The 9,303-nt window shown below is 57.6% G+C and overlaps 1 protein-coding gene across 3 annotated transcripts in view; it reads right to left on the bottom strand.

Moving 5' to 3' along the window:
• The window catches only part of DAB2IP (DAB2 interacting protein), a 186,999-nt gene extending 178,101 nt beyond the window's left edge, over positions 1 to 8,898 (bottom strand). For 2 of the 3 annotated variants that reach the window (XM_032418215.1, XM_032418218.1), the window contains exon 1: positions 8,399 to 8,897. In XM_032418215.1, the coding sequence (XP_032274106.1) occupies positions 8,399 to 8,438 (40 nt within the window). In that variant the 5' untranslated portion in view covers positions 8,439 to 8,897. Of the gene's footprint in view, positions 1 to 8,398 lie in introns of all 3 variants that reach the window. The other variant, XM_032418216.1, reaches the window with a different exon arrangement.
• Between the last annotated feature and the right edge of the window lie 405 nt (positions 8,899 to 9,303).

The following is a 9,303-nucleotide window of genomic DNA, read 5'->3' as shown; positions in this document are numbered from 1 at the left end:
CTGGTACCTTCTGGGTCAGCCTCGTCTCCCCTCCCCCCACTGCTACTAGCAGCCACCCTCCACTCCATCATTAGCAATGGCAAGTGAGGCCCTTTGTCTGAGATTTGGGTCAAGGGAGAAAAAGTCCAGGGCAGAGGTGGGGGTGGGGGCCGGGGCGACAAGCACCCCCAGCTGCCATTTCAGGAACTGTGCAAGCTTGAGCTGGCTTTTCTGGAGCACAGACCCACTCGTTCTGGTGCAGAGTCGGTGGGAGCTTGGGGTGGGCATGTGGGACCCCCACAGCCAGCCAAGACAGAGACCCCCTCGCAGGCATTCTGTCCTACTCACACGTGCTCACGCCCTCCGCGTGCATTCATGTGTGCGTGCACACACACACACACACGCACACACACAGGCATGCTGGGATGTAGGTCACTGGCTGGAGGGCCTCAGGGCCCGGGCTTCTGAGGATCCAGCCATCCGGCACACGCTTCGGGATTGGACAGAAATGCACCCCTCCCTCCTCGGCTCGCCTGTGTCGGTCAGACCCAAAGCCTCGCTAGGCTTCTGTTTAGTTTTCCCTAGAATCCCACTGGCTGAGACTGCTGGGAACCAACTCTGTCCGGGGAGGGCCACATGGCTTTTTTTCTGTGTGTGTGGGGGGGGGAGGGGTTCCCTGTGCAGGACAATGTGGAGGCTACAAGAGACAGAGGGATGTGACCCCACCGTGAAGACTTTCAAGGCATAAGTCGTGGGATGCCTTAGGACTAGATGAGGTAATGGCCAGAGGGTACAGTCAGGGAGAAAACCGAGCAGCTTCGGCCAGGCTGATCAGGGCTGGCTTCCTGTGGGAGGTGGCAGGACCTTGGCTGGGCAGTCGAGTAAGGTTTCAAAAAGCCTAGGAATAGGAGTGGTACTTACACAGCTGGGAAGACCCCAGCCGCTCCTCCACCCTGGAGCTGGGGCCTCTCCAGAGGTCACATCAGGAAGGACCATCACAGACTCTTCTATAGAAAACCCCCGGATGGCCCCACAGGCTTTTCAGACACAGCAAGCCCAGGACATCCCTCCCACTCAGAAGCTGCTCTTCCACTCATGTCCCCCACTCGGTGTGGACACCAACATTCCTGCCACACAGGCCACAGGCCAAGTCGTCCTGACCTCTTTCTCCACCCCATCCGCCTCAGCCTCCAAGTTTGCAGTCTGGCTCCTGAAACAGCTCATAGCCCAGAGGTGGAGAAAAGCAGGAAAGCAAATGGATTGCACTCATCCGTGTGTGGCAGGATAGCAGGAAGCTCAGGGTGCCCATGAGCTCAAACAAGGTAGTCAGGGAAGGCTTCCTGAGGAGATGACACCTGAGTTGAGACCGCAGAGATTAATTCATGGAGGTGGGGGTGGCGAGAAAGAAGAGGTGTGGCTGGAGACAAAGGCAAATCCCATCCTGGGGTCAGATGGTGGACTGTCTGGAGGCCGTGTGAAGGACTTCACTTTATCCTGCTGCAGTGAGTGGGTGCCCTGTGGGACTTTAAGATGCCTGTGAGTGGTCCCCTTGGCTGCACATTAAGGATGCGTTTGTTGAGATGGGGAGACCCAGAGGGGGTGAGGCAGCCCTCTAGGAGTCTAAGGAGGTGCCTGGCCTGGGGTGGGGGCTGGGAGTTGGAGCTAGGGTACATCTCAGGATCTATTTAGGAGGGAGAATGGACCCTGAATGGTTCCTGGTTCCTCCTCTCTCGGTGCCCCCATCTTCCCATTGGTAATGGGGGATGGACAGAGCCCCCCCACCCCCACCCAAGACCCTCTCCCTTGGCCTCCTCACAGCTGGGGCCATTTCCTGCTTGCTCCAGCCTCCCTGGGCTTCCAGAAGTAACCTCCTAGGAGGAATCCCAGCTGGGAGGGAGGCACAGCTCTAGCTTCAGAAGGCCTGGGCTGGTCTCAGCAGCCCAGGGCATATCCATCCAGCAGAAGGAAACGCCACACCAGCTCCAAGCAGGAGGACCAGCCGCAGGCAGTAGCCATCTAGGACAACATGAGAAGGAATGATCTATTGGCATGGTCCTCTCAAGAGTGGGAGCCGTGGGAAGTGGCTATTACTGTCTCCACCCCTCTGAGGAGGAGGTCAAGGCTCAGAGAGCCAAGTGGCCCAGGACAGAAGCCTAGGCCTGGGCTGTGCATGCCCAGAGCAGCTCAGGAGGGAACCCACCAGAAGCCAGTGGACAAGAAGGGGGGAGGAATGTCTTTGCTTTCTAAACAATAGGAGCTTCTGAATGAGCTCCTCCCTCCTCCCACCAGGATCCTCTCTCCCTGGGGGACACCAGCTCCTTTCTCCTGAGCTTTCTCCTGGCTCTGCCTGGCCCAGCTCCAGACACAGGGCTGCCCTCTGCGTCCCCCTCCCTGGGCCCCACTTCCTAGCCTTCTTGTGCAGCCAGCTGCTCAGGCTTGGGTACATAAATGATTTAAGCCCCTCCCGTCCATCCTCATTGTTCTTTATTGACTATTTTTCCTGATTTAGCCTCTTCCCAGAGTCCCATGGGGCAATGGGGCAAGAAGGGGGGGGCTCCACCCCTCGTCCACCTGCCCAACTAGGGAGGGTCAGAGGCCCAGGCATGGCTGGCCAGCAGGACCGAGGTTTTCCTGGGCATGGGTAGGACTTAGGATTGGGGGCCAGAGCACCCAGGGAACAGCCCAGAATGGTGGACAAAAGCACAGGAGTCTTGGAGTCCTGGGTTTGAATTATGAGTGCCCCCACTAGAGCTTGTGGCTGTGGACCCTTCTAAGCCTTGACTGTCTCGTGTGAGCAGTGGGGATGTTTCTTCCTCTGCAAGGAGCCGGTGACTCCGTGTGGAACACATCACAGAGCAGGCATGTACTGAGTGCTCAGTAAATGCCGTCCCCACTCTGCCTCGCTGGCCTCGTTCGTCCACCTGTGAAAGGGCCCCAGCTAGGAGTGTGGCTTCTGTTCCTTCGGTTGCCTGCAGGCCCAGGACAGAGCCCCAGGGCAAGATGGAAGGAATCTGGGTTTGGCATTCTTTTCCCAGCCCGGGCAGGCCAGCCTGGCATCATTACCCAGTTCCACAGACAGGGAAGCGAAAGCTTGCCGAGGGCCCAGGTCTTTGTCCAGGACCTGTTGGGTTAGCTGAGTAGCAGAGCCAGGAGGAAGAGCCCCCAGGCTCTCGTCCTGAGAGGCAGGCCAGGCCTGAACGCCCTTCCCCAGTGATCCACCCACACAGACACGGCCTCAGAGAAGGACCTAGTGGGCACCAGTTCAGAGCATGTGCTCTGGGGTGGGACAAACCTACATGACTCTCAGCGCAGCCATTCACTAGCTGTGTGATTTGGGTGAGTCACTCAGCCTCTCTGAACTTTTCCCCATCTCTAACGTGAGAATGCCAACACCCACCCCACAGGGTGCTGGGAAGGGGAAGCCAGATGATGAATGAGAGGCGCACGGCCAGGCACACAGCTGTCTTATGGTTCTTGTCTGTCTGTCACCAGCTGAAGCAAACCCGCTTATGACATCTTCAGTTCCTCCTCTCACGGGAAGGGCCAGCGAGTGGTGACATCAGACCCCTGACAGCTTCTAGCCCAAAATAGCCTTCTCTTTAGACTGACCCTGTCCTATCACAGCTGCTTCTGCTCGCTGTTCCCAGCTGAGCTGGTATTGCCTTCGGTTCCCATTCCTGCCGTATCAGCCTCGTCCCCAGCGCCGCGCCAACAAAGCCTCCCAGGGGGCAGGATTCTCCGCGGGCAAATGAAGGGGCCTCCAGGCAGCAGTGATACAGCTCTCAGACAGTGCCCCCAAATCAAGGTCCTGGGCTCTGGAGCAACCTGGGTTCAAATCACCTTCCTCCCTGTATGATCTTGGCCATCACCTAACTTCCCAGAGCCTCAGTTGCCTCATCCGGAAAATGGAACTAATGGCAACCTACCGGGTGTGTGGTGGTGAGGAGTCGAGCAGACGAAGTCCATGAAGGACCTTGCATGGGGTCTCACCCGGAAAACGTACTCAATAAATAAGACTGGTTGTTGTACCTGCAGCACTGGGAAGTTTATAAAATCACTCCCACCTGCCCGCCTACTGGGGTCCCCCAGTGGGGGCAGATGTCCTCATCACCAGGAAGAAACTGAAGTTTCTGAGCTGCTTGTTCTGCCCCCCAGATTTCCAAAGCAACCAGCCCCTTCCAGAGCACAGATCCCCGCTGTCTGTCTGAGCCCAACTCCCTCTGGGAATCACAGACCCCCCCGCCACCCCCGACAGGTGTCCGGTCTCATGGGATTTTACCTTGTCACTCCTCTGGAGCCCCAAGACAGCCAGGGAGGTGGGCAGGGCACAGCTGAGTCTGCCCATTTGTCAGACAAAGAAGCCAAGCCTGAGTGAGGAGCAGGGACTTGGTCCAGGCCACCCGATGGCAAAGGGAACCAGGATGAGGCTCAGGCCGCAGGGAGGGAAGTGGGTGCCAAGTGCTGAGTCGGATTTAGAATCTTAGATGGTCAGAGCTGGAACATTCAGGGGTGTGGGGCATAAATGACCGCGAAAGAAACAAACCCAGAGAGGGGGAGGACGCCTGAGGGCACAGAGCAAGTCCAGGGCAGGATCCAGCTGGTGCCATTCACTCATTCACTTGTTCATTCGTTCATTCATTCATTCATACAGCAAATACAGTAGCAACCAAGACACAGCTCTTGCCCTCAAGGATCTCAAGGTCTTAAGTGGGAGTCAGATTAACGACCAGGCAATCCAAACCTGTCCTCTTCGGGGAAGCACCAAGGTGTGCCGCAGGGCAGGGGTGGGAGGCCACATCTCAAAGTGGAGGAGGGGCAGGACTGCGTGAGAACCCGAAGAGAGAATGTTCTATGGGGTGAGGTCTGCTTCCTGGTCGGCCCACGGTCAGGTCTCCCTCCTGTTTTCTTCCTCAGCGATTGGAAAGATGGGAAGGAAGTGCTTCTCTGAGCTGGACTTTCCATGCAGCTGAGGGGCCCACGCCAGAGAGGGTCAGTCAGATCTTGGCTGACCCTTGGCCCGATTTACACACGGGGAAACTGAGGCCCACCCACGAAGGGCTTCTGCTCCCTGCCTTCCTGCTTCTGCTTGTTGTGTGAAGAAACGCCTGCAGCTGTGTTTGCCACTCCCCCAGCCGCGTCAGCCCTCATTGGCCTTGCTCAAAGGGTCTCTCACCTCAGGACCACCCGATAGGGCACCGCTCAGCCCTGTCTGCTGAGACACCCTCAGAATGGCTCGGGCCCCCAGAACATTTGTGTCAGTGGTTGGGATGTGGCCAAACTCCTTTCAGCCCTTGAGCACCAGGTGAATGGAATCAAAGCTCAAGCTATCCACCAGACAGAAGAGTCTGACTTGGCTTGAAGCATGGAGGGGGGCCCAGAACCCCACTCCCAGCTGTGCCTCTCCCAACCCTGTATCCCCTGAAGTTCCCAAGTTCCCCAAAGAGCTCAGCTTGTCAACCCTGACCCAAAGCACTATCCTCCTTGGAAGTGTTGGAGAACCCTCAAAAGTTTCTCCAGCCTTTGCACCTGCTGTCCTATCTGCCTGGAATGTCTTTCCTCACCTCTTTGCCTGGGCCGACGGAATTCGTTCACTCACTCATTCAACAAATATGTGCTGGATGCTTACTCTGTGCCAGACAGAGAGCTATACTCTGGGGATAACAGCTGTCTGAGAGCTTAGAGACTTGGGGACATATAGAGTTTAAGCACAGGCGCATGCACACACAATAATGTCCAGTACAAATAGGAGCAGACCCTATAAAGGAAAGGAGAAACTAAGAGTGAGATCTCATTTGATGGACTGAGGGAACATGGTCTAGGGAAGGCTTCCCTGAGGAGCTGACTTTTTACTTGAGTTTGGGAACAGGAGGAGGACGAGGAGTTAGTTTACTGAAGAATGAGAGAAAGAGTGTGCCCCGCAAAGGAAACAGCATGTGCAAAGGCCCTGGGCTGATAACTGGTTTGGTGAGTGTGAGCAAGTTCAGATCAGTAGGACTGGAGCCTATGGAATGGGTGGGTGAGGGAGAAAGAGTCAGATCATGCAGGGAGGCAGAAGCAGCAGACTTTGGTCAAGGGACCATGTGGGTAGCAGGAAAACGGAAGGATCCAAGAGAAGGAGCCAGAAGAAGAGACTGAGAAATAGGTGGGAGAAAATCGGGACAGTGGCCTATCCCAGCCGCCAGGTGAAGAAAGGCTTTTGTGAAGGAGAGAGTCATCAACTTCTTCAGTGGAGGAGTCATCTCCTCCAGGAAGCCTTCCTGGACTCCACGTGTGGGGTTAGGGGTTCCACAGTGCCTTGGCCTCCCCCATCAGAGCGCTTTCCTCTCCCCCAGGTTAGCCTGGAAATGTCATGAAGGCAGAGACAAGGTCTGACTTGCCTTTCCAACCCCAAAACTTAGCACAGGACCTGAAAGTAGCTTTTGTTAAATGAATGAACATAGAGAGGACGTGCCTCTGAGCCCACGGTTTTCCTTCACTGGCGTGGTCCAGGAGGCTCCTTCTGCTCTGGACCTCCCAGGCATGCTGGAGCCAGACCCCTCTCGGCTGGACCTGGGACCACTCGCAAGGAGAGCCTGGGCTCTCCTCCATTCCTGCCTGACCCCTTCCTGAGGCTCCCTCTGTCCCTTCGCCTCTTCCTATTGGCTCCTAGGCATCGAGCTGCCTGACCAGCTTCCAGAAGACCAACAACAGGTTCCCACGACAGGTGAAGAAAAGGTGCCTCCTGTGCATGGGACCCTTCAGTTAGGGTGCATACCATTCCTGGGGTACCAGCCTCGCCCTGCCCTGAGGCTGCTGTTAGCAAACCAGGAAACAGCAGGTCAGGGCTCTGGGGTCCAGGTGGGGAGATGGAGCCCTGGGAGATTTAGAACCTCGCTTGACCATGGGTTGGTCCCCCAGAGAAGGGTCCGTGCCCTCTCTGGAGTCGCATTCAGGCATGGCTATACCAAGTTTCAGGTGAGCACTTCCGGGGACATGTCTCAGATTGTCTGTCTGCCCCCCGCCTCCCTGGGGAACTCATCACTCAATCCAGCCTCATATCACTCGTCTGTCTCCCATTTGAAGCTGGGAGCTCTTCCAGGTCAGGAGCCTCTCTTTGTCTCTCCCTCCTTCCCCCCTCCCTCCCTCCCTCTTTCTCTTTTCTCCTTCCATTCACTAAGCACAACCATTTCTCCAGCTTGAGCTGTTCATTTCTGAACCCGTGCCCCTGACACACAGCTTGGCACTTGGGGGTCACTCAGCATGTGTCCACTGGCCACCTGGCTGCCCAACGGTGCCAGGTCCATGGGCTGGGCCTTGCCAAGCTCCCTGGAGGATTGCAGCTCCAAACATGGCAAAGGGACCCTCTCCCTGGAAAGAGCTGAGCTCCTGCAGGAGGAAGGAAATTTGGCCTTGAATCTGTATGGAGGCCAGGTCTGGCTGGGGTGGGGGGAAGGTGGGTGTGGGGTCCAGAGGGAGAAGTCAGTTTTCTTTGCAGGAACTGTGGTCCCAGGAGGACCTGGGCCCCCAAAAGGTGGCTCCAAGCTGGAGTGAGGCTGCCTCTCAACTGCCCCCTTTTTGGCCAACAGGGCCTTCTCCCTGCTGAACCCTAAAATCTGCTGCCCCCCCACCCTGCCTCAGCCCCTCAGGCACCCTGGCCCTCCTGCTTTTCTCATGTGCACGTTGCCCAGAGACAGCCAGTGCGCCCTGGTGTGCCAGCCAATGGGCAGCTCCCTGGCCAGGCTGAGCAGTGGGGGTTTCGGTTACCTGCACCCCTGAAGCTCCAAGCCTGCAGAACCTGCCCCAGCCAAGCCATTCCGAGTCCTACAAGTCCCGTCCCAGGCTCTCAGCAAGAGCTCCGTCCTGGCAACTGTCCCCCAACAATCTTCCCTGGGGTTTCCAGCCAGCCCGGAGGCTGCAGCAGGGGCGGCGGGGGCAGCTCCCGGTGGTCGCCCCCGGGGCCCTGCAAAGTGGGCCGTGCTTGCAGCCAGGCGTTAATTACAGGGTGGTTCCTGATGCCTGGTCCACCTATGTTTATCTGCAGGATCTCACTAATTAAATTCCCCGCAGCACCCGGCGGGCTTGGGGACCGGAGCGAGGCAGACAGGCAAGGGGGCTGCAAACTTCCTTCCTTTCCTTCTTGGCCAACAGCAAAACAGAAGCAGCCCAAACTCCCTCTCCCTCCCCTGACCCTACTCATGTCCAGAGTCCAAGGGGCTGCCCCCAGCTCTGCCCAGGGGATGGGGGGACCCTTCGGCCTTGTATCCCCTCTCCCCGGGCCCCCCCCCTTGCCCATCCATAGGCCCCAGGATCAGACAGTGCCCAGCCTCCTGATGGCCTCCCCCCATCAACTCGGATTCCTGCAGCAAGCAGAGAAAAGTCTGCTGAGCAGCGAGGCCGGATCCCCAACTCTGCCACTTTGCAGGGGCCGGGGCCCTCTTACCGTAGGAGTCGTCTTGGTCCAGGAGGGAATCGGGCTCCATGGCGAATGGGCCCCCAGCCCCTGGCCCCACCTGATTTATGAACCAAGGCTGTCTCCATGAGCGTCTGGGTTTCTCCTTTTGTATTCCATCTGGCGGCTTTTCCAACTAGATGACTGGGTATTCCTGCAAGCAGGCCCCTCTCCAGCCTTCGCCTTCATACAGTACATTTAAAGTAGCAGTAACCTCTTTTTCCTCCCCCCGCAGCCGGGCTGGAAACATTAGAAGGGACCGAGGCAGCGAGATGTCTAAAATAGGAAGACGCCGGGACGCTTGGCCTGGCTGCCGGCGACGCTGGCTGTGGGGTCTGGCCGGGGCTGTGAAAATGGAAAAGCTAAGAGGTAAGGCTGCGCTGGGGCTTAGCATCTGGAAGCTGGCTCTGGGGCCCCAGGGTCTGTTGGGGGAGGGGAGCAGGCTGACCCACCCGTGGGAGGCGTTGGGGGAGGGGGGGCTCGGCTCTGTTCACCACCCAGCGCCCGAACCCCAGGGGCTTCTCCCGGGCCCTGCTGGAACCTCCCACTCAAATCTGTTCTACAGACATTTCCTGCAGTGTGGGGGATGCAGAACTGACTCATCCCTCCATTCAGTTAGTCATTAACTTTTTTCTGAGCATCTACTCCACGCCAGACACTGTCAGGTGCTGGGGTAACAGCGGGGAGCAAGGCGCGGCGTCTGGGCTCATGGAGCTCACAGGTAAGCAGGTCATGGCCAGGCGGTGGGGGGGTGGGGGAGAAGTGCTGCAGAAACAGAGAGCAGGGATGTCTCCCCCGGTCCGGGAAGGCTTCCTGGAGACACGGGCCCCTAAGGATGAGTAGGAATCAGTCAGGGAAGGAGGGAGTGAGGGGGAAAGGCATGCCAAGTAAACGGA

Source organism: Phoca vitulina, unplaced genomic scaffold, assembly GCF_004348235.1.
Source record: "Phoca vitulina isolate PV1807 unplaced genomic scaffold, GSC_HSeal_1.0 scaffold21, whole genome shotgun sequence".
Lineage (NCBI taxonomy): Eukaryota > Metazoa > Chordata > Mammalia > Carnivora > Phocidae > Phoca > Phoca vitulina.
Note: the sequence above shows the minus strand (reverse complement) of the source record. Positions and strands in the feature narration are given on the sequence as shown.